We start from the raw sequence: 24,890 nt of genomic DNA, 5'->3' as shown, positions 1-24,890 counted from the left end.
GTTGGCACAGGCAGGTGTGGACTTGCTGAGGCTTTGCACAGCAGCCACTGCCTGTAAGAGTGTGCTGGGCTGCCCGGATGGCAGAATAACTCTATCCCGTGTGGGATGAGCTGCTGCTTTATCAGGCAGTGAGTCTATCCAATCTGGGAGGGTGGGGTTGGCCTAGATTGGGATGGTGAGGGCAGCGTCCTGGTCTCCATCCTGAACCTTGGGCAAACAATCCTTATAGAATGGACAAGAGAATTCCCTGGTGGTCCAGTGGTTGGGACTCCGAGCTTTCACTGCCAAGGGCACAAGTTCGATCCCTGGATGGGGAATTAAGGTCCCGCGAGCTGTGCAGCACGCCCCCCCCCAAAAAAAAAAGAATGGACAAAGCTACGTGATGGCATTCCACACAGCATCTACCACCACGGCCTCAGCTCTCCTGGAGAGAGCTTGTAAACTGGGAAGTGGGGTGCACTATTATAATCACCATTATAACAATTGTTCTAGGCAGTTACTATTGTTGATGATGTGTCTGTTACCAAATCTACAAGCACTGGCTTTTACAAACCAACCCATTATGGGGTAGACAAGGGAGCCCACAGTGTTGTCCACTCTGGGCTGAGCCTGGAGAGTTCTTTCATCTCAGAGCCAAAGGGTAAGGGAGAGGGTTTCAGGGTCACCAACCTACAACCCTGGTCCATTTGTTTAGGGTGATGGATGGGCAGTAATTGATGCAAACCTGGTTGGTGGGTGCCTGGGTACAAGGGCTCCTTAACCATCTGTATTTCCAATCTGCGCCTTGCTCCTGGATTCCAGGCCTCAGTGCCAGCTACCACTGGACATCTTGCTGACCCACCATGTCCTCACCAGCACTCAAATCTTCCCCCTTACGCTTTCTCCTCCTCAGGCCATGGTCCCTGATTCAGTTAACAGCACTGCCAAGAGATGCTGAGGGAAACGGTTGAAGGGGCCTGTACTGGAGCTCTGATGCCTGTATTTAGCTCAGCCTCCACCACTTACCAGCTGATTTACTTTGAGCTGATTAATCCTCCAGAGCCTCAGTTTTTCTGTTTTTTGTTTGTTTTTTGGCCGCAAGACTTGTGGGATCTTCGTTCCCCGACCAGGGATGGAACTTATGCCCCCTTCATTGGAAGCGTGGAGTCCTAACCGCTGGACCGCCAGGGAATTCCCGAGAGCCTCAATTTTATCCTATAAAATTAGGAAATGCATAGAGCTGTTTGTATTAAAACTAATCAACAAAATTGTGGCTGCCTACTCTTGTATTAGGAACAGGGTTTAAGTCCTAGCTAGCCACTGCTGAGACCTTAGGCTCTTTCTTCAAATTGAGGTAAAATATATATCACAAAAAATTTACCATTTTAACCATTTTTAAGTGTACAGTTCAGGGACATTAAGTACATTCATATTGTTGTGCAACCATCACCAACATCCATCTCCCAAACTTTTTCATCTTGCAAAACTGAAATTCTGTACATATTAAGCGCTAACTCTCTATTCCCCCTGCACCCCAGCCCCTGGCAACCACCATTCTACTATTTGGCTCCATGAATTTGACTCTAAGTACTATAAGTGGAATCATACAGTATTTATCATTTGTGTGTGGTCTATTTAAGGTTCATTCATGTTGTAGCACATGTCAGAATTTCCTTTCTTTTTCAGGTTGAGTGATATTCCATTGTATGTACAAACCGCAGTTCACCCATTTATCCATCAGTGGACTCTGGGTTGCTTCCACCTTTTGGCTTATTGTGAGTGATGCTTCCAGACCTTGAGCTCTCAAACCCAAGCCTCGGTTTCCTCTTCTGTGATGTCAGTATGGCTGAGTTACTTCTCCCTCCAGCAGAAGTCCTGCTGCAGCTGGCTCAGCATCTCCTCGGGCCCCCACTCCACCCAAAGCCTCACCCCTCCAAGCAGGGGTCATGCCCCCTCTTTCGACTGCTCACTTTGTAGCTGTCCTCTCTGTCGTTGAGATATATGTGGACACTGGCCGTCCACATATATCAGGTTTCCTGTCCCAGGCATTTCTGGGACCCCACAGAGCTTTGGCCAAAGACTTGCTACTTTGGGCGGGGTCCTTGTTTAGCTAACACCAACCATCACTACTTATATGCTGGGCTGGGAGGGAGATGGACAATGCCTTACACCGAGTTCAAGTCAAAGTCAGAAGGGCTTTGCTCACCCCACGCAGACCCCCAGTTCCCTGCTGAGGAGCAAGGAGGATTTTTCCAAGGCTCGAGTTTTGCCTCCAGAGGCACAAGGCAGCAGTGACTCCTGGGTGTCCTGCCTCAGTCTCTCCAGGTGAGCAGCCTAGTTCCGCGGTCTCGGAGACTGGGGAGGAGAAGAGCACACTACAACTCCCAGAGTTCCCCTGCCTCAGGGGGCGGTCCCTGCCCCTCGCGGAAGAATCGGACCCGCCAACCGGAGCCCAGAGCGGAGCGGAGGTGGGCGGGGCGAGGCGGGGCCGCGGGTAGGCGGCTGGCAAGCTCCTCGGCGGGTCAGTAGCGCGGAGAGCGCGGGGTCGAGAGATAGGGTCGTGCGGAGCACCTCGGGCTGGAGCCGCTGGACCTCGCCGGGCCATGGGTAAGCGGCTCTGTGGTCCGGCCCGGGATGGGGCTGGCGGCCCCGTGGGAGGGCGAAGTTGCGGCGCCAGGTCTCCCCCGGCGCTCGTAGCCGTCGGTGCTGCCTTGGGGGGCTAGCGGGGCCGGGGGTGGACTCGAGGGCGAGGACGTGGGGACCTAGCCTGGACCGGGGCGCCCGCTCCCCCCGCCCGGAGCGGGAGGGTGAGGCCCGGTGTCGGCGCGCGCTCTTCGAAAAAAAAGAAAGACAAAAAGTTTTGGCGGCCAGGGGCTTCCCGGGCGTTTATCTCGAAACTCTTGTCGTCTTTTGACTGAAATTTACCAAGTTCTGTACGGTTCTGTCATCCCACTTCCTGCTGTGGTTTTCAATCTCGAGCTGGTCTCAGCTAATTTGTTGTGACAGCTGTCCGCAGCAGTTCTCTGCCTGCAGCCCCCCCGGCCCCCCACCCCCTCTCGACGTCACATCCCGGTGGTTCTCAGAACCCTCCGGCGCCGCCGAGAAAGGGGCACCGGGGTCCGCTGGGCGCGCGGGACGTTTTCCACTGCGGCCGCCGTTTCCTGAAAGTGACTCTGCGCGGGCTTTGAAGAACTTGCTCAATGCATTTTGAAGAATCAACTGTTCCTCTTTCAGCCGAGGGGCGTGCTGATCCTTCGGCGGTTACCGGCTCCTCGCCCCCCTACCCTTTCTCTTTTTCTTTTCCCTTCCCTTTTTTCTTTTCTTCTTTGGTCTCTTCTTGTCTCCTGTCCACCCTCCTCTACACACACACCCCCAGGCTCCCCACGACAGGGAAGAAGTAGCTTCCCTTTCTGCTCGGCGCATCTTTCTCTTGTCTCTTTTTTCTCTCCTCGGGTCTCCAGGAGGGACGGGATGGCGGCCCCGGGAGTGATGGGGGCGGTGGGGTGGTGGGGAGAAGAGGAGTGGCGGTGCGCGGGCTGCGAGCGTGCGAGAAGTTTGGCTTCGCGCACAGTCCGAGCCTGGGACCACGACACGGCTGCCTCGTCTCGGTCCCTGCGCAGGGTGTTCAGGGGGCGCGGCCAGGCCGGGCTCTCGTCCTCCAGTCCCGCGGACGCTGGGATAGGGGTGCGGGTCGCCGGCTGCCGGACCCCCGAAGGCTCAGGGTGCGGGTACGGCGGCACTTCGCTGGCCAGACCCCGGGTCCCTTTGTTTGCGGGGTCGTCAGCTATCGAGGAGGGGTCCGCGGGGCCGAGGAGAGGATAACAGGTGCTTCTTGTCCCCTCCCGAGCACCAGGGTTGGGGGCTTGGGGTCTCTGTGTCCACAGGCCGTGTTAGGGCAGAGGAGGGATGGGAGATGGCAGCTAGTGGGTTGGGCCACGGGAGTGGAGTTCCAGAGTCCGTACAAGCCCCGGGGACCCGTCTGGGGCCTCGAACTTGGAACGGCAGAGGTAGAAAAGACCTCAGGGAATCAGCCCCTTCTTGTATAAGAGTCTGGGAAACTGAGTTTTACAGACCAGCCCTGGTCTGGCAGTGAGGACGAATCAGGCCTTTAAGACCCCGCCCCCTCTCCCTTCGCAATGGTTCTGGAAACTGGCCTGGGATGGCCCACCCTCCCTCTGGGACCTTGTGGTACCGACTTGGAGAGCCATCCTTGGCGGAGGGTGTGGGGTGCTCTAGGAGCGGAGCGGAAAAGCTGAGAGGCAAACGAGTGCCCCAGGCAGAGGTCAGGCAGCTGACACAGCTCCGTCCTGGCTGTGCCTCTACTGTTGGCCAGTGTTTTGGACAAGCCGCTGCCAAGCCTGGTTCCCCCATAGGTGGAGTAGGTGCAGGAAATGTAGTCCGTGAGGACACAGGAAACGGTCCGTAGATGGAGCCGTTACTGTTACTGTCAAATATCACCCAGACTTGGAGGGGAGGGACAGTGGGGATTCAGCCCCATCCTGGAACAGGGTCTTTTAGGATATCCCAGAGCCGGCTAAAGGGCGGCCGAATTCCAGCAGGGCTTGGGAGTTGGCAGTGTCGTATCTGGTGCCCCCATGCCCCCACTTTTCTACACTCAAGGCTGTCATCTTGGCCCCAGATGTTCCTAGACCCTGACTCCCCTCTTCCCCCAGCTGAGACCCAGAGGCAGGGCTGGGTCGGGAGCTGCACCCTGTGCCCTCTGGGCTTCCATGTCCCGGTCGTCCGTCTGTCCTTAGCGCTGGCTGGAGCACAGCCCTTGGCAGGTCCCCCTTCCCCAAACCACGCTAGAGCGAGCTCCACACGGAGACTGCCAGGCAGCCGGCTCCTGGGCCACAGAGTGGACTGGCCCCTTCAAAGGCTGTCTTTGTTTCAGCTCCAGCTCCAGCTAAGAGAAACTTAAGCCAACGGCTTTAGGCGAGGAGGTGTGGCCGCCTCTGCTGGTTGTTATTGAGGCTGCTGTTACCATTATTGTGGTAATTGACACGGTGCTCCCAGTGGGTGACTTTTCATGAAAGGAAGTGTCGCTTCCTTTCCATCACACCAAGGGTGAATGAGGCGGGGGAGGGGGCGGGGGGAGGAGAGAGAGAGAGAGAAAGAGAGAGAGAGGCAGGCCTTGAACTAGTCACAGCCGGGCGGCTCTCAGCATCAGCACTATCTGAGGTCAGGTAGCTCATACTGCACCGGTAAGGCTCAGTGGGGCTTGTGTTTTTGGAGCACCTGCTCTCTGCTGGGCAGGACTCCAGGCGCTGAGACACACCGGGGAGTGAGCAGGACAGGCAGACCTCAGATCTCACTGAGGGATGCGCGCACACATGTGCACACAGTCAACTGTGGTTGGTAGGGAGAGCCTCGTTTCTTGCTTTGTTCTGCTGAGAACGTTGGGCCCATGGGGGGTCTAATATAGATAGGTAAACTAAGGTACAGAAGCACCTGTGTGGAGTCAGAGCTCCCTCCCCATCCCTCCTCCTGCCCCACTCTCATCTGCTTTCAGTTCATCTGGCAGGGCAGCAGACTAAAGGAATGCTGTGGTGGGAGACTGCAGATCCCCCAGGGAGGGTGGGCAAATGGGCACCCTCTGAGCACAGAGAAGGAACTTGGGGTCTCCCTGCTCCCATTAAAAAACTTTAGATCTCAGGGTTCAGTGTCTTGGGACAGGCAGACTGCACTGGTTCCAAATCCCAGCTTTGCCACTAGAAAGCTGTGTGACTTCAGGCAAGTTATTGACCCTCTCAGAGCCTCAGGTGTTGTATCGTTAAAGGGGGGGAAATAATACCCACTGGGTGCTGGGAAGATGCAGTGAGCTAATGTATGGAAGTGCCTACTCCAGGGCCTAGCAGAGACTGATTTCAGTTGGTGGAGTACATAGTGTGGAAAGAGAGGGAGAGAGGGGCCTGAGAACAGGTGGGCTTCACTTTGGGAATCTCCACTTTTGCAGCCAGCGACTGAAATTAACCTCTTCACTGCTGTGGTATTAGGATCTAAGGTTAAGCTTGACTTTCACAGAGCCATGGAGCTGAACAGAGACAGATTCCTAACATAGGAGGGGCCTGAGCCATCCCACTGCCCAGCACCTGCCACGCCCCCTCGCTGCCAGTGAGGGGCTGGGTCACAAGGGCCCCAGAGATGAGGAAATGGCAGCGGGCTGTGAGCTTAGTCCTGCTGTCATTGTCAGGGTTCTTCTCACACTATTGCCTAGCTGCACAAAACTCGGGAAATAAGCTCAACAGGGATGCACAGGGCCTGTGAGCAGGAACCTCTGAGCACTGCAGAGGGAGACCTGAATCTACGGAGACACGTGGTCCTGCAGAGGAAGATGCACTATCAGAAAGGTGTTATTATCTTTCAAAGTAATTTCTAAATGTAAATGCAATTCAATCAAAACCTCAGTGGTTTTTCTTCTTTTCTTTTCTTCCCCCCCCCCCCCCCGCCGCTTCCTCCCTCCCTCCCTTCCTTTTTTTCTTCTTTCCTTTCTATGAGACAGAATTATTCTAAACTTCAGAAGGAATTTTCTAAGAGGAGTAATGATGGGGGACTTATGCTCCGAATAGTACGTTGTGTTACAAGGCTACAGAAATTAAAACTGTGCATGGGTCCAGCATTCCACAGTGAATCAAGCAGAAGAGAAAGTCCAAAACCAGCCCCCAAAGTGTTCCTTACAAGCCTGCAGATTGTGGGAAAGTAGCATTTCAGATTATTGGGGGAGGAGATCACTCAGTCAATACTGGGACCACCCACCCATGGGGAAGTATGGTTAAACCCCTATCTCGTACCTTATAAATTTATTTATTTTTGGCTGTGTCGGGTCTTCATTTCTGCACGCGGGTTTTCTCTAGTTGCAGCGAATGGGGGCTACTCTTCGTTGCAGTGCGTGGGCTTCTCATGGCGGTGGCTTCTCTTGTTGAGAACGGACTCTAGGCGCGCGGGCTTCAGTAGTTGTGGCACTAGGGCTCAGTAGTCGTGGCTCACGGGCTTAGTTGCTCTGCGGCATGTGGGATCTTCCCGGACCAGGGCTCGAACCCCTTGTCCCCTGCATTGGCAGGCAGACTGTTAACCACTGTGCCACCAGGGAAGCCCCTCATACCTTACAGATTCCAGATAGATTAAAGTAAACAGATAAATAATAACCATTATTGTCATTATTGCTTCCTGGATGGAAAAGGCGATGTCTGAAGGCATGCCTTTGGAGAGCAGAGGTTTTCTTTTTGTAACTGAATCCACCTCCATTACAACAGGGCATCTGAGGCTTTGTGCTCAGAGGGGATCTATACACCCATAAGCTCGGGGCAAGACAGGAACTCAGTGGCTCATGGCAGCAGCGGTCACTCAGCGGCAGCTGGGTTTCTGGGAGGCAGAAGGACTCACCCGGCACCTACAGCAGGAGGTTTCAAACTTATTTCTTGTAGCAGAACTCTTTTTCCAAATGAAGATTTACCCGGAACCCTGATCTACCAATGATTGGGGAAGAGAAGGATAGGACAGCCAGGGACAGGACAGGCTGGGGAAGGAGGGCAAAGACTTCTCCCCGCCCTCCCTCATCGGGGCTGCAAGGGTGTGGGCCTAGAAGGCCCTGCCAGGATGAGTGAGCACACCACCAGTCCTGGGTGCGAGAGAACGGAGGCCGGCTGCACTCTGGGACTCAGCCGCACACAGAGATAGAGTGTTTCCCTTTGTGGCTCTAGGGAAGCTATAATCCCTTTCCCGTCTGGAGTTAAACAGCTCAGATTGGTGACCTCCTTTCCAGGTAACCCAAGTGCCTGACTCCAGGAGATTTTCCCAGGAGAGAATGGCCCAGGCAGAGCTCACCAACTCTGGAACTGAGCAGGAGGGACTAGGGCCACTCTGGCCTGGTGGCTCTCAACCTGTCTGCCCTCTCAGCTCCCCTGGGGAGCTTTAAACTCTGATGCCCCTTGAAGGACCTTAAATCAAACTCACGCGGGGGTGGGGTGGGAGACAGGCATCATGTCTGTTAAATGCTCCCCGCGTGATTCCAGTGGGCCCTGGTCCCACCACCTTATTTCTCTGAGGCCCGAGGACAGTGACTGACTTGCAGCAAATTTGCGAGAGGGCTTCAGTGAGAAGCCCCATCACAGGAACACGATGGAGAGACTCCTTCGGAGCTGAGCATTTTTGTTTCAGGCAAGAAGGGAGAGAGGATGTGAAAACAGAGCAGAGAAGGCAGGAAGGGAAAGGAGAAAAACAGGAGGATGCAGGCATGCCCATGACCTAGAAGGCTTTGGGATTCATGGCTAGTTAGCAAAGGACTCCAGCGTCCTTCTCTCCCCATTTCACAGAAGGGGAGGCTGATGCACAGATTCGCCCAAGGACCTGGTTGGAAAGGCATCAGTCTTTTGGGGGGCAGTCATTAGCACCCACTTACTTCTGGAGATTGACCGTGTCTCCAGTGGTCAGGAGCCAGCCTGCAAGGACGGCCCAGGCCCAACTCATGCTTGACAAGTGTTAGGCTGGGTTTCCCTTCCTGGTTTATTTGGACTCTCCACCAAGGCTTCGCGGTGTTGGTGATACAGCAGCCGCAGTGGTGGCGAGGCCAGGCCCCTGGACTGGTGGTCAGACAGACCTTGTTTTGAATCTGGTCCCTCAGGGCGGCAAGCAACTTAACCTCTCTGGCTTCAGTCCCCCCAGCCTCCCTTAAAATGGGATTCCTCTGGGACTCAATGAGAGAACATACATGAAAGGGCCAGTGACACAGAGCCAAGACCCTGCACAGCGCCCTTGTGAACAGCTACGCAAGGGGACACTGTTCAGCGGCCGGAGGTTCTGCAGCTCGTGCTTCTGGGTACTGCTGACCTTGTGGGTCACTCTGGCGCGGGTTTCTTGTTCTTAAGGAGATTCTTTTTCTGTCTGGGTTGGAGGGGGAATCTTGCACGTTCCCAGCAGTAAGGATTTCTTGAGTTGGAGCGAACCAGGACAGTTCTTTAAAGATTAACCAAAAGGAGAAAGGAAAGAAAAAAAGAAAAGGTCAGAGGACATGGGCTCCCGGTCTCACATCTGCTGCCAGCCAGAGCAGCTCCCAGTGGCTGTGCTTTGGCAGCGGCAGGGGTGCTGTGTCTTTGCAGCCATCAGCTCTCAGGACGCCCTTAGTAAAACCAAGCCCCTGGCTCCTCCCTCCCCTCTGTCAGGTTGTTGTGAGACACTCATTCTCGCTTACCTGCCACCTACTTTGTGGGTTGCTGGGCGGCCTCACGAAGTTCTCAGGAGGCCAGACAAGCCGTGGGCATCTCAGTCTGGATGGCCCATCTGGATGGTGTGAGGATGGCTAGAGGATGACTAGAGAGAAGTGCTGTGCTTGGCTGGGGGCTGGGAAGGGCCACCCCGAGGAAGCGACTTGTCAGGTGAGACCTGAAGGGTCACCAGGAACCGTGCAGGTGAGGGGAGCGTGTGGCCTAATTAGGGGCAGTGAGGACTCTGCTGGTGCCTCAGGCAAAGGCTGGGTGCTTCACAAATAGGAACTTACCCTCTTCTTGATTATTTCTGGAGGGTTTATGGTCCAAGCAGCCCCCCGTGGTGCTTTGGGGGTCCACAATCATGGAAGCCTCTGCAGCTTTCCCAAACTTTCTGCCTGAAGGTGGGGCAGGTTTTGGAGACATGATTTCCCCGAGCACCACGGCCCCAGTGCCGGTCTCCTGTCACTTGACCCCAAGGTGATTTAGGGTTTCCTTCGAAGTTGCGGGCAGAGGGCTGGAATGGAGGAAGGAAGAGTGTCAGGTGTGGTGTGGGCGGGGCCTGGTGGGGCTGAGAGGGGAGGAGGGCAGAGTCGGGGGAGCCCTGTGTGTGTTTAGAGGGCTGCCTGCAGCAGCCGGGACCGCGTGCAGAGGACACGCAGCAGAGGACGGCGGCGAGGACTCACCCCCACCTGGCCCTCCTGCCGCCCGCTCCTCCCTGCCAGCATCTCACGTTCTCTCCCTCCTCCCCCCTTCTCTCCCTCTTCCTCTCCTTCCAGCACCTCCTGTCAAAGGCAAAAGGAAACAGTCAGAGGATGGTGACCCCCTAGACCCACCTGTGTCTCCTCAACCCGACGCTGAGCAGAACAGGAGCCAGAGCCCCGTCCAGCTGGAGGTGAGCTGGACGACCCCCCTGGGGCCCTCTTCCCTGCCCCCCCTCACCCCCGCCCCACCTGTGTGTAGCCTCCCAGGGGAACATGGAGACTCCCTGGAGATGTGTTCCCTACCCCCCATCCTGCAGAGAGCCTGGAAAGGGGCCCAGCCCCGCTGTCCTGGGCCCTGCACTGGGCGCTGGGAGCGGGGCAGACAGGAAGGCTCACCCGTCACCCCTGGCTAGGGTTTCAGGCTTGGTTTCTGTGGCAGAACCCTTTTATCAAATGAGGATTACCTGGAACCCTGACATATGAAACAGACAAAAGCACTATTCTACGATGTGGAACTACATTTACATCCTTCCGTCCATCCACATCGATAACATGGACCTTAGAGTCACCTCGTGAGATCAGTGCAGCTGTGTTGACCAGCGAGGTCAGAGTGGGCAGCCTCAACTCCTCAGCGTCGTGCTTTGCAGCCATTTGCTTTGGTGGCACAGGCTGGAGTAGAAATCCTGATTCGTGTAGAAGAGTAACTGCAAGTGGGAACAGGTTTTAACAGATTGCCTGGAGTTCAGAGAAGAGGAATAGAAGAGCACATTCATTTGAAGCTGTGGTCAGAGCGCCTTCATTCCGAGGCTCCAGAGAACAGCTGCCTTGGGCTCCAGTGTGTGCCAATTCCGTGCATTAACATATGAGGTGGCTTGCTTATTACCAGAGGTCTTTGATTAGTCAAAATCAGGGACATGGTACTTGAATAGAGTATTTTTGGAGCACGTGGCTCTCGGCACGGTTCTAGGCCCTGGTGTTTTTCGTCCTTCTCGTGTTTGGGGCCTGCCCTGCCAGGACCTCAGCCCCAGCCTAACAGTAGCCCCCTGCCCTGAGCTACCAGCCACGTGAACAGCATCGGCAGAAATTCCCCGAGAGCAGAAACCAAAAGACCTGTGCATCTGACAGAAGTGCCAGTTGGAGCCCAGGACAGGGTCTCCCCTCCCTGAGTTAAGCACGTGGACGGGCGGGTCACAGAGTCAGGCCTGGCGGCGCGGCGCCACAGAGCTAGGGAGCACCAGGCACTTTTGTTCCTTCAACCTGGACCACGGAGGCTGCTGGGAGCCCTGGGGACACTGCGCCTACCGCCAGGAACTCACAGTGTGGTAGAGGAGCTGAGATGCAGATGTGACAAGTGGAAGAAGTGGTCAGAAACTTGGAGAAGGTGCAGGGCTGCTCCCAGGGCCTCTGTGGACCCTGACCTGGGGTTCTGGGCACTAATAGCTGACACCTGTGCCTTTTTGACCCCAGGAACAAGCAATGCAGCCCAGAGCTGGGTCTGGGGGTCTGCTCCCTCCTGTGGGAGCCTGGGGGCCACGCATCTCTTTCCTCCCCAGCAGCCTGAGGTTCCGCCCGTCCCCAGCCTCCCAGCAACTGAGGGCTCATGCTGCTGCCTCATGTTTTTTCCCCAGGACTCCCCCGAGGCAGGCGGGGAGCGGGAGGAGGAGCAGGCCTTCCTGGTCAGCCTCTACAAGTTCATGAAGGAGCGACACACGCCCATCCAGAGGGTGCCCCATCTCGGCTTCAAGCAGAGTGCGTCCCTGGGGTGCAGGCAGGGAGGGGGGGCGCCCGGCAGGGGACCCCCACCCAGGCAGGGCATCGGGGAGCACCTCCGTTCTGGGTAACCCTGGACGCCGCCAGCCCACGGGGGTTGCACACGGAAAGGGTGCCCCCCTCCAGGCACAGGGCTGGCAGTGGGTGGGGCTGGATTTCCACCCTCACAGGCCACTGGGCCCCCAGTGCACGGGGCGTGGCCTGCCTAGCCATCCCAGTGGCCCTGTCTGGGTACGTGCTGGTTCTGTGCCTGCCTGACAGGGCCAGGGGGACAGGCTGCTGGCTACCCCTTCCTCCTGCCAAGACTGAGAGTGGCCCTGCCCTCTCTTTTCTCCAGTTAACCTGTGGAAGATCTACAAGGCCGTGGAGAAGCTGGGGGCCTATGAGCTGGTAAGGACAGCACCTCTGAGGCCTCACCCTGCTGCATCTCCTGGCACGTCAAGCTGGGGGAAGAGAGTGAGCCCAACAGAGCTGCCCTTACCACTAGACAGGAGGACGAGGCAGCGTCCCAAACCCTGCCCTTCCCCAGTTCCCCTGTGTGCTACGGGGAGAAGGAGGGACCCGCCTTGCCCGCTGCTACTTTGCTGCTCAAAGCAAGATTTCCTCTCTTTCCCATCTGTTCTGTCCTCGTGCTTGGAAAGCTGCTTGGGCCAGCACTCGGGCGGCCCCTGGGCGGGAGACCTGGCTGGCAGCCAGGGGAGCCCCCTCCAACCTCGCCGCCCCACTGCTGGAGAAGCAGCTGCAAAACTGCATCCAAGTGGGGACCCCAAGCTGTGAGGACCCCGTGGCCAGGGGGTGCCCGCCGGCCATGCCTTCACGTGGCATCCTTGCAGGTGACTGGCCGCCGCCTCTGGAAGAACGTGTATGACGAGCTGGGGGGCAGCCCGGGCAGCACCAGCGCGGCCACATGCACACGCCGCCACTACGAGAGGTACGGCCAGGCCCGCGGCTCACAGGACCTGGGCCTTCACCCCCAGGGTTGGACCAGCAGGGCCCTGAGCGGGGAGGGCAGACTGCAGGCCTGCAGGCCTCCTGGACGAGATGAGGGAGAGCGCGGGCCCCCGTGGGTTGTCTGTGTGCTTGCCGGGCAGGGGTGTTCGCGGTCCGGGGCTGGAGGAGGCCGGGTAGGCCTGGAGCGGTGGGAGCCTGCTGCCAGCCTGGCCTCCTGGTCAGCGTGCCCGGTTCCTCCTCAGGTTGGTCCTCCCATACGTGCGGCACCTGAAGGGAGAGGATGACAAGCCCCTGCCCCCCTCCAAGCCCAGGAAGCAGTACAAGATGGCCAAGGAGCATCGGGGGGATGACGGGGCCACTGAGAGGCCAAAGAAAGCCAAGGAGGAGAAGCGGGTGGACCAGGTGAGCTCTGGCCGCCTCGTGCCCTGCCCCTCACAGCGCCCCGTACCTGTCCTCACCTTGGCCGCAGGGCTCCCTGCCTAGGACACCCAGAACTTCCTCTGAGGGCAGCACTGGTGGGTGCGTGGGTAGGGTCTGAACTCCAGTCTGTACCCCGTTCACCAGTCCCTGTGTCCTGACCCCAGGCTGTGTCTATTCAGAGGATGGGACACCTTTTGAAAATTTTGCACAAAGGTGCTGGAAGGGCTAGCAGAGGCTCCTGGGTGCCCCCTTGGGACCTTGCTGTCACCAAGTGCCCAGGTCAGGGTGCATGGCTCACACCCAGCCCTGAGGCCTGGCCTTTTCTCTCTTTCCAGATGATGCCAGGAAAGACCAAAACAGATGCCCCTGACCTGGCAAGGCTTCCTAGCCAGGAGCCCTCCAGGGACGGCATGGAACAGCGAGGCCCAGCCCCTGGGCCCTCTCTGCCCTTCGTGGGTGCCAGCGGCTGCCCTGAGGCCTACAGGCGGCTTCTGTCCAGCTTCTACTGCAAAGGGACACATGGTATCATGTCACCACTGGCCAAAAAGAAGCTTCTGGCCCAGGTGAGCAAGGCGGAGGCCTTGCAGTGCCAGGAGGAGGGCTGTCGCCACGGGGCAGGTGGGGAGCCCCAGGCACCCCCAGCTATTCGGCCCCTGGAGAATCCCCGGAGCCCAGGAGGGCAGGCTGAGAACTCCAGGCACCGGCTGACGCCTCCGGAGGGAACACAGGGCCCTGGTGGCAGCCTCAAGGAGGAGGCTCAGGTGGGCCCTCACCCGTCGGCCCCCATCTTCACTGGCTGCTTCCACGCCTACCCCACCGAGGTGCTGAAGCCTGTCAGCCAGCACCCTCGGGACTTCTTCCCCAGTCTTAAAGATGGGGTGTTATTGGGGCCTCCTGGCAAAGAAGAGGGGCTGCCAGCCAAAGAGCCCCAGCGGGTGTGGGGTGGGGATGCCGACCACCCCTCTGCATTCCACAAGGGCGGCTCCAGAAGGGGCCTGTACCCCAAACCCAAAGCCTGCTGGGTGTCCCCCATGGCCAAGGTCCCTGCCGAGAGCCCCGTGCCCCTGACCACCTTCCCAAGCAGCCCAGGCCTGGGCAACAAGCGCAGCCTGGAGGAAGAGGGCTTGGTCCATGGCGGCAAAAAACTGCGGGCAGTGTCTCCCTTTCTTAAGGAGGTGGATGCCAAGGAGTGCGGGACCAAGTCTGTGGGGCCCGACTTGGCCGTCTCCTGCCTGCTGGGCCCGGCCCTGGGGCCCACCCTCCCAGAGGCCTGCAGGGGCACCATGCTGCGCTGCCCGCTGAACTTCGCCGGCACCCTGGACCCCTTAAAGGGCCAGGCCACACTCCCCTTCAGCCCCCTGGTCATCCCGGCCTTCCCAGCCCACCTCCTGGCCACTGCAGCACCCTCACCCATGGCCGCTGGCCTGATGCACTTCCCCCCCGCATCCTTCGACAGTGCCCTGCGTCACAGACTTTGCCCAGCCTCGTCTGCGTGGCACGTGCCACCTGCCACAACCTATGCAGTGCCCCACTTCTCCTTCCACCTCAACACCAAGCTGTAGGACTGAGCCCGCAACACTGTGCACAGGGTCTGACTCAGCCTGGGATGGGTAGGCACCGCCAAAGGGCTCTGGGGTGGAGCCCACTCCTCGGGAGAACTCGGCCGTGCCTGACGCAGGGATGCGCCCTCGGCTTGGGAGCCTGGCCCAAAGAGAGGCAGTGAGAAAAGTGGGTTTATCTCTCGAGGAGGCAGCCCGAGCCCAGGGGCTGGGGACCCAGTGGTTGCAAGGCCTTGGGAGAAGACGTTAAGGCTGACAGCTCCCAGCCGGGGCCCCAGAACAGAGGCCAGGAGTGGGGTGAGGGGTCGAGGGGCCGGTTAGCAGCGTGAGGCATCCGGGCTGCCTATGGAAAAGCCAATAAAACACCTGTGAATCCACGCTGCCCTGAGGTGTGTGGTGTGGACCTTTGCAAGGGCAAGGTGGGGGCATCCTTGCGGGTGGTGCCTCCCACAGGCTGACACAGGGGAGCCAGGGAGAGGGACCTGCCCAGCACCTGCTCGGGCCTGGGATGCCATCACCCCAGTGAAGGGTGGACCCAGAGCCAAACCCAGCCTCCCGCACATACCTCAGCAGGCTGTGCCCTTCGTCCTGTGCCTTCAATCCACTTGGCTAGTTGCGCCCCAGGACAGCTGCCTTTTGCCTACCTCATGGTACAGATGGGGGCCTGAGGCGCAGAGAGGGCTGGGGACTTGCCCAGGTTCCCCAGCAGGTAAGTGGGGGAGCAGAGCTGTGCACTCAGGCGTGACTCCAATGCTCTGAGCTAAGCCACAGGGCGCCCTGCAGCACCCCTGGGGGCTGAGGGTGTGAGCAGGAAGCGCTGGTCCGCCCTGGTGGTGGATGCAGACTTGCCAGGCTGCTGCTGAATCTTCCTGGTGAGCCCCCCGCTTCACCCCCAGCTGCCTGCGACACAAGGGTGTGGGGCACAGGAGGTTCCTACTGGGGGCACCTGGAGGGAAAGAGAGGGGTAAAGGGGTTACAATCTTGGCCTGGGGCATCTGCCATATTTCAGATGTGGTTGCTCCAGGGGCTCAAACCGTGCAGCCTAACGCCCTCCTTCCTTCAGGCTCTGCCTGGGGAGCAGTGTGCCCCCGCCTGTCTCAGTGGGAGGGGTGCCCCTGTCAGAGGCACTGCTTCCCTCCCTTCCTCAGGCTGCCTGTTCCCGGGAGCCGGGCACAGCTGCCTGCTGAACTTCATACAGGTTCCTGGAAGGGCAGTGCCACTATTGGCCTCAGGGTCCTGACTTATGGCATCAGATCTATCAGCTGGCGATGGGGTATCTGGCAGGTGGTCACCGCTGTTGTGAACACTCAGGCTCTGCAGGGACATGTCTGGATTCCCTTCCTCCTCTGGGGAGAAGCCAGGCGCCAGCCCAAGTAGCCCGAGTTCCCGGCTCCCGCAGCACCCACGTGCTCCCATCCCTCTGAGCCTCTGGAGTCTCCGTGGTTGATGAGGAACAGGAAGAGGACCGAATTCTCTGGCTACCCTCCCTGCAAGTGCCCTGGGTGCTGGGCTACAGACCCCCTGGGTAGGGGCATCTGCTGTGTGTGGGGCCCTGCCTGATACGGGGCAGGGTTGCTGGGGTCCCCTTCATCTGCAAAGCCACAGCGGCCTCACCCTGGCACAGAGGTGGGCTGGTGGCCTGGCAGCAAAACTTGAGCTCGGGTGGCTCAGAGCCGTGATGGTGGCGCCCTCTGGAGGCTGCTCTGGGAAATACTCCTTTCCATGTGAGTATCCTCATGCTGAGCTGGTCCCCGGGCGGGGGTGGGGGTGGGGGTGGGGGACGCTGTGGCTCTGCTTGGGCATCAGCAAACACCAGGGCTGAAAGTGGACGTGCTTCCTGGAAAACCTCTGTGCCCTGTGCCCTGCAGCTCCGGCGTGCTAGCTCTCCATGATTTTCCTCACTCTCAATTCCCGGGGATGGTACCATCCCTATTTACAAATGAAGCAGCAGCTCCGAGAAGCCCCGCAGCCTCAGGTGCCAGGCTGGGCTGCGTGGAGTGCCTGGCTCGCTGGAAGGGCACCCTGTACATGCTTCCTGGCACTGCCGCCCTAGGCGAACAGGTGCATCCCAGGTCATCGTGGTTTTTATACTCTTTCCTTTGTGTCACCTGCCCTGTCCCAACAGTCCCTGACTCTGCCCTGGGGACCCACAGGCCAGCACCTGCCTTTGAGGCATAAACCATGTTTCAGGGTCTTTTTAGGACTCCTTCCAAACCATCTGTGGTGTTTGAGCTGTCGGCGGTGGTGAGCGGAGGCGACTCTGAAAGGGATGTCCCCACAGTCCCAGCCCTTTTCCCAGGGACAGTCTAAGTAGAGGCCGTTTGACAAACACGGTCTATTTCCAGTGGGTGCCAGGTGCTGTTTTAGGTGTTGGATGGACACCCCAGTGGACAGAACCTTCAAGTTTCTGCCCTCGTGGAGCTGACGCCCTATGGGGGAGGCAGTCAATTAAAAAATGAATAAAATACAGAGTGTCAGGAGAAGCGTTGGGGAGAAAAATAGGGCTGGGAGTGGACTGTGCAGTTTTGTTATGGCAAACGTAACTTGGCATAACCTTTACCATTTTAACCATTTTTAAGTACAATTTTTAAGTACAATTCAGCGGCACTGAGTACATTCACAATGGTGGGCGACCATCACCACTGCCCATTTCCAGGGTGTGGCATTTTAAACACAATGGCCAGAGAGGTAGAAGGTGGCATCTGAGCAATGGCTGGAGGAGGAGACAGAGGCTTCTGGGAGCTTCTGGGGGCAGAGCAGCAGGGACAGGGAGAATCAAGGCCCCCAGGGCAGGAGCAGGCACGTGTCTGAGGATCTGGAAGGCTACGGAGGCTGGAGTAGTGTGAGCCCGGGGAGCAGTGGCAGGGGAGGTGAGGACGGCAGGGAGTGGGGGACCCAGGACACGGGTCCCTGTGGGCTCAGAGGGCCATGGCCACCAGAGGAGGTGAGCTGGGAACATAAGGGGGCGGCTGAAATCACTTTGGTTATTGGGTGAGTTCGTGGGACTGAGTGGTGTGAGAGTGGGAGAGAAATCACTGGAGGAGAGTAGGTCGGGACCAGAGAAGTTGAGATGTGGGAGCCTTGAAACCAGCTTTCACTGCAGGGGGCGCGGAACTAAGATCCCGCATGCCTCGCCGCCAAAAAAGAAAAAATTTTAAAAAATTTAAAAATTAAAACAAAAAATCAGCGCAAGTAGGACATCAGCGGTTTGGGGCGAGGACTGCTGTCTGCAAGGACTGGGGAGGACACAAGGGTCTGTGGGTGACTGCAGCAAGGACACGGGGGGGGGGGGGTGTCCTATTCTGGTGTGACCTTCAAAGCGGGGAGCCAGGGGGTCTGGAAGCAGGGGGTGGCTCAGGCCACTGTGGGTAGGGTAGCGTAGGAGGGGCTGCAGGGGAGCGGGCTCAGGGTGGGCACAGCCATGGGCTGGCAGTGGGAGGGAGGTACTAGAAGGGCTGGCTGGGAAGTGAGAGATTTCCATTTAGGCTCAAGACCAGAGGCTGCAGATGGTGGCCTGAAGATGTGTTTAGTTGAACCCATGTAATTTTAAAAAATGTTTTTGTAACTAGTTGCCAGCATTTAAAAATCAAGAGATTTCACATAAAAATTGGGGGATTGGGCTTCTCTTTAAAAATCAGAATTTCCAGACACATGGAGATCACTGCCTGAAGCTCAGTGGTGTCTGCTGTCCTTTGGTCAGGGTATACCTGCCCATCCACTACAGCCCTGCTTGTCGCCAAGCCCGAGGGACCCAGCCTGGGTTGGCCACCTGGTCTCCCGAGGACAACGGGCGTTTCCACATTCAAACTGGAGCCCTGCAGCCGCTCAGACGCTAGGCGGCGGCTTTCGCTCTGTTGTCGTAAGATCAGCCAGGTCTGCTTCCGGAGCAAGTAACTCCAAGAATGTCCTGCTGGAAAACTTAACAGGGCTTCCAGACAGGAGGGCAGGGCAGAATTGGGTCACTGCAGAGTCACCTGTGCAGTGTCCCCTGGTTTCCAGGCTGCAGGGGCAGGCGGTGATGGGTGGATGGGACAAGGGCACAGGTACCCCCCTGCCCGGCTCCTCAGGTATCAAAAGCCTTTGCCCCACTCTGGGCCACGCCAAGTGGAGCCACTGCCCAGCTGTGTTTGTGAGGCTGCCCAGGAGGGAAGGGGCCGCTGGAGGGAGAGCAGGAAGGGGCTTCCAGGCGGGGAGGGGCTGCCTCCCCACCTCCACCCCTTCCACGACCGACCAACGATCCTGACTGTCGGGTTCTTGGCTTGATGTTCGGCATTCCTACCACCTTCCTGGCCTGGTCACCCCTCCCTTGAGGGAGCAGGGGGTGGGGAGGAAAGATCAAGGAGGTGGAAGGCAGATCCCCAGCCCTGAGACCCACTCCCCCATGGTTCAGGAAGGATGCTCAGGCCCTTTACTTGCAAACAACAGGAATGAGCTCCCACCCCGGCAGGAAAGAGCTTGCGCGGCTCACAGGACTGCAGGGAGAGCTGACCAACCAGGCTGTGCAGGCACCGACCCTGAGCCCCTCTCCGGGGCACTGCCCTGAGCTGGCTCCCACTGGGAGGTTCTGTCCACTGGGGTGTCCATCCAACAGCCTCTCTTCCCAGCCCTGCATTCAACAACATCACGCTGGTAGCCTGAACTAGGCCAAAGTGAGAGGATTCGCATCCCCCACAAGCCGGCGCTCCAGCATTTCCCAGCACACCACTGCCATCTGGCTCAGCTCTGCTGCCTTCTCCCCCGGCGGTCTCAGGGTAAGGACAGATTTTTCAGGAGAGAGTCTGATCTCAGGTCCTGTGCTTACCTGTGTTACCTCACAGGAAGTGTGTCTGCCAGGTAGACCAAAACCGTAGCTGCCATGCTGGTGACACCAGACGAATAGGGTTCACTGGGCCTCCATTTCCTCACCTGTAATACGGAAGTAAGTCATTTCTACCTCAGGAGTCATGGGCATTTAGTGAAAGTGCTTTGTAAACTGAAGTTATGGATGAATGTGAATCATCAACTCCTTCCCAGCACTTCTGCTTGGCCAGCCTGACCACCCCCTGCTCAGCTCCTTACCTCAGGGCCTTTGAAATTCCTGGTGTACGGACCGCTGCTCTCCAGCCTGGCTTCTGACTCAGAGTCACCCTGACCTTTGGATCCTGTCTGGTCTGGGACAAGAATGGCAAACCTGCTTCATCCCAGGTACCAGCTCTGATTGATGGTGGTTTGTCTGCAGCTCTGGGCTGACTCAGTGTGAAAGTGATATAATCGATTAGTGATGTCTGCCAAGGGCCCAGGAGAGTGAGGATGCTCACCTGCCACAGAGTTGCCATATTATGCATGATGACTAGCTGGTGACCACCTGATGATGGGCTGTCTAACTTAAACTTAGGTCCCTGACCTCACGGCCACGTCTCAGCCGCAGGTCCTGTGCAGAGCTGTCTGGTTTCCCTCCCACATAAGCAATGGTTGTGGAGGAGCAGTGTTTGGGCTGGGGAGCCAAATCCTAGAAGCTTGGGTTGGACATCACCTGCCCATGAGCTACTGAGTTGAATGCCTGGGTAGTAATCAGGGAGGCAGCTTCTTGGGAGAGATCCAGGTAGGCTGGCCCCAACCGTGCAAAAAAAAAAAAAAAAAGTCTTTCCACGTGGGCTGTGTGGAGAGAGATTATCTAGGGTCAACTCCAAGAGTAGAGTGGAACAATTCTAGCGTCCCTTGTGGAGTAACTGCGGTGCATTTGAGATGGCCTTGGGTACTGGGGAAGTCAGGAGATGATAAATTAAAAGAATCATTCCAACTTTGATCAGCTCACCGCCCTGCATAAACCTGGCCCATGCACTCCACTGCCCTCAAGTTAAACCCCAGATGTCTTAGTAGGAAGGCTCTTTACTGGCCCTGCTTCCTCCCAGTCTCCTGACTCCCTACCCCCATGGCATCCCCACCCCCAAGGCAACCTCTGTCTGGGCTGAGCCCTGAGGCACCACCTCAGCTCCCCTGCATGCCTGGCCCTCCCTCGGATCTGGAAGTACAGAAAACGTTGACCTGAAAAACATTCCCTTCACGGATCCCACTGTTCCTTCCAGCCTCGCTCAGAAGCCTTCTGAGGAAGACTTACTGGCCCAGGTACCCATCCCATGTGCCTTCATGGTACCCGGTGCTTCTCCCATCCTGCTGTGCAGGACCTATTACAAGTCTGTACCTTCCCCCCAGACTGTAGGCTCCCTGAGGGCAGTCAGTGTTTCCCATTCACCACCAATCCCCAATCCTACCTCCCTCCATAGGACAGGTGTCCTAGGCCCACCCAAATAATTATTATGGTACTTATGCCTAGTAGTCGACATCAGGACCCTTTTCCCCAGCCGCCTCTGAGTGGTTCCCAGAGGGCTCTTACGTGCGCAGGAGCCATCCCCAGGTTATTTCTGGAGAACTGTTCCTCACCCCATCAGCCCAGAATGCTGGTGGCCCTAGAGAGGAGTGACCTCGGCCAACTCCCCACCTGGCTTTGGAGAAAGGATAGAACCAACTCTTGACTACTGCTTCAGAAATACGGGCCAAGCCCCATCCTCTTCCCCCTTAAACACACACACACACACACACACACACACACACACACACACACACACACACACAGTTGAAACTAGGCAGGGAGAGAAACAAGATTTTATTAAACTTTCAGGAAGAACAGAAGGGAGACACAACAAAGACGGACACAAGCCATAGCTGCTTCTTGAAGTTGCTACTCAACCCCATCCATGTGGCAGGTGCTGCTCCCAGCTGCCGATGTAGCAAAATGGAAATATATATATATATATCACGTCATTACTATTTTTTAAATAAGTATTTAGTAGTATTCCTTGAAGATAAGCAATAGGAATCAGCTGGGTAATTTAAGAAAAGGATGGAAAGGAGATGGTGGCTCATAAACGTGAAGGACTAGAGTAGAACCAGGCCTTGGAAAGCACAAGTCAGATCTGTGCATGGGATGTAAGCCAATCATAACAATTCTGTTCCCCACTTCTCCAGTCTCCTGGCAGGTGGGAGCCATGACCCAGATCTGGCCCTTGAGATCTGTTATGGACTGAATTGTGTCCCCCACTCCCCATTCAAATATTAAAGCCTTAACCCCCAATGTGACTACATTTGGAGATAGGGCCTTTAAGGAGGTAATTAAAGCTAAGTGAGGTCATGAGGATGGGGCTCTAATTCAATATGACTGGTGTCTTTAGAAGAAGAAGAGACACCAGATCTCTCCCTCCCTCTCTCTCTCTGAACAGAGGAAAGACCATGTGAAGATGCAGCAAGAAGACAGCCATCTTCAAGCCAGGAAGAGAGGCTTCATCAGGAAAAAAAAAAAAAAAAAAAAAAAAAAAAGCAGCAAAAACTGACAGAATTGAAGGGACAAATATTTCTATAGTAATAGAGACTTTAATACCCCACTCACAATAATAGAACAATTGGACAAAAGTAAGGAAATAGAGGACTTAACACAATAAACCAACTAGATCTAACAGACATATATAGAACACTTCACCCAACAACAACAGCATACACATTTTTCTCAAGTGCACATGGGACATTTTCTAAGATAGACCATATGTTAGGCCATAAAGTAAGTCTCAATAGATAGCAAAAGATAGATATCATTAAAAGTATCTTCTCTTACCACAATGGGATGAAGTTAGAAATCAATAACAAAATTAAAACTGGAAAATTCATAAATGGTAGAAATTAAATAATATGCTTTTAAATAACAATGGACAAAAAAAGAAATCACAAGGAAAACTAGAAAATACTTAGAGATGAATGAAAATGGAAACACTTAAAAACAAAACTACCACAGGAATTCCCTGGTGGTCCAGTGGTTAGGACTCCGCACTTCCCCTGCAGGGGGCACTAAGATCCTGCAAGCCATATAACACACCAAAACAAAACAAAACAAAACAAAACTACCCTATGATCCAGCAATTACACTCCTGGGTGTTTATCCAAAGGAAACAAAATCACTATCTAGATATATGTACCCCCCCCATTCACTGCAGCACTATTTGCAATAGCTAAGACATGGAAACAACCTAAGTGTACAGTGACAAATGATGATAAAGCAAATGTGGTGTATATACACAGTGGAATATTATTCAGCCATAAAAAAGAACGAAACCCTGCCCTTTGTGACATGAATGGACCCTGAAGGCATTTTGCTAAGTGAAGTAAATCAAACAGAGAAAGACAAATACCATATGATCTCATTTATATGTGAATCTAAAAAAACCCCAAACAAAGACACAGAGAACAGATCAGTGGTTGCCAGAGGTGAGAGATAGGGGGTGGGCAAAATGGGTGAAGTTGGTCAAAAGGTACAATTTTCAGTCTTCCAGTTATAATTATATCCTGGGGATATAATTTACAGCATGGTAACTATACTTAACAATACTGTATTGTACATTTGGAAATTACTAAGAGAGTAAATCTTAAAAGTTCTCATCACAAGGAAAAAAAATTTGTAACTGTGTGTGGTGATGGATACTATAAATATCATGGTAATCATTTCATGATATATACATATATCAAATCATTATGTTGTACACCTAGAACCAATACAATGTTATATGTCAATTATATCTCAATAAAAAAGGAAAAATAAAACTTTGAAAAAAACCCCAAGAAAATGAAAACATGATATAACAAAATCTATGGGACACAGCAAAGGCAGTGCTAAGAGGGAAATCTATAGTTATAAATGCATTAAAAAAGACAAAATCTTAATTAGGAGCATGGGATTAATAGACACACACTACTATATATAAAATAGATAAGCAAAAAGGATTTATTGTACAGCACAGGGGACTATATTCAATATTTCATAATACCTATAATGGAAAATAATCTGAAAAAAATATATAAATGAATCACTTTGCTGTACACCTGAACTAACACAATACTGTAAATCAACTATACTTCAATTTAACCTCCCCACACACAAAAAACAAAACCCCCCGCAAGATCTTAAATCAACAACTTAAGGAACTAGAAAAAGAAGAACTAAACCCAAAGTTAGCAGAAGGAAATGATAAAGATTAGAGCAGAGATACACAAAACAGAGAATAGAAAAACAAAAGAAAATCAATAAAACCAAAAGGTGGTTCTTCAAAAAGATTAAAAAAACGACAAATCTCTAGCTAGATGGACCAAGAAAAAAAGAGAGAAGACTCAAATTACTAAAAATCAGAAATGAAAGTGGGGGCATTACAGAAATAAAAAGACTTATAAGAGAGTGTTATAAACAACTTCACACCGAAATATTAGATAATCTGGATGAAATGGGGAAATACCTAGAAACACAAAACCAACACCAAGACTAAATCACCAAGAAATAGAAAATCTGAATAGATCTATAGCTAGTATGGAGATTGAATCAGTAAACAAAAATCTCCCAACAAAGAAAAATCGAAAACATGATGGCTTCACTGGTGAATTCTACCAAACATTTCAAGGAGAACTAATGCCAATCCTTACCACTTTTTCAAAACACAAGGAGGTGAAGACTTACACAATGAAAATAACAGAACACTGCTGAAAGAAATGAAAGAAGACCTAAGTAAATGGAAACACATCCCATGTTCAGGGATTGGAAGACGTATTGTTAAAATGTCAATATTACCCAAAGCAATCTACAGATTCAGTGCAATCCTTATCAAAATCCCAATGATGATTTTTGCAGAAATAGTAAAACACATCCTAAAATTCACATGGAATCTCAAGGGACCCCCAATAGCCAAAACAATCTTGAAAAAGAACAAAACTGGAGGGCTCACAGTCCTCATGTCAAAACTTACTACAAAGCTACAACAATCAACTGGCATAAAGGCAGACATAGAGACCTATGGAATATAATAAACAGCCCAGAGGTAAACCCTCACATATATGGTCAAATGATTTTTGACAAAGGTGCCAAGACTATTCAATAGGGAAAAGATAGTCTTTTCAACAAAGTGTGCTGGGAAAACTGAATATCCACACATAAAAGAAGTTAGACCTTACCTAACACCATATAGAAAAGTTAAATTCAAAATGGATCAACAGCTAAATGTAAGAACTAAAACAATAAAACTCTTAGAGAAAACACAGGACAAAAGCTCCACAACACTGGATTCAGCAATGATTTCTTGGTTATTATACCAAAGGCATAAGTAATAAAAGAAAAAAATAGACAAATTGGACTTCATGAAAATTAAAAAAACTAAAAATTTTGCATCAAAAGACATTAACCACAGAGTAAAAAGGCAACCCACAGAATGGGAGAAAATATTTGCAAATCATGCATCTGA

General features: G+C 54.3%; 1 protein-coding gene across 1 annotated transcript; it reads left to right on the top strand.

The window, feature by feature from the left end:
• Positions 1-2,492: 2,492 nt before the first annotated feature.
• ARID5A (AT-rich interaction domain 5A) lies at positions 2,493-14,960 on the top strand. Its single transcript, XM_060027690.1, has 7 exons — positions 2,493-2,586; positions 9,959-10,074; positions 11,512-11,632; positions 11,991-12,043; positions 12,487-12,584; positions 12,847-13,006; positions 13,360-14,960. The coding sequence occupies exons 1-7, from the start codon at positions 2,583-2,585 to the stop codon at positions 14,584-14,586; spliced, it is 1,779 nt and encodes a 592-aa protein (XP_059883673.1). The 5' UTR covers positions 2,493-2,582; the 3' UTR covers positions 14,587-14,960.
• The last annotated feature ends 9,930 nt before the right edge of the window (positions 14,961-24,890 follow it).

This window comes from Delphinus delphis, chromosome 12 (assembly GCF_949987515.2).
Source record: "Delphinus delphis chromosome 12, mDelDel1.2, whole genome shotgun sequence".
NCBI lineage: Eukaryota > Metazoa > Chordata > Mammalia > Artiodactyla > Delphinidae > Delphinus > Delphinus delphis.
Note: the sequence above shows the minus strand (reverse complement) of the source record. Positions and strands in the feature narration are given on the sequence as shown.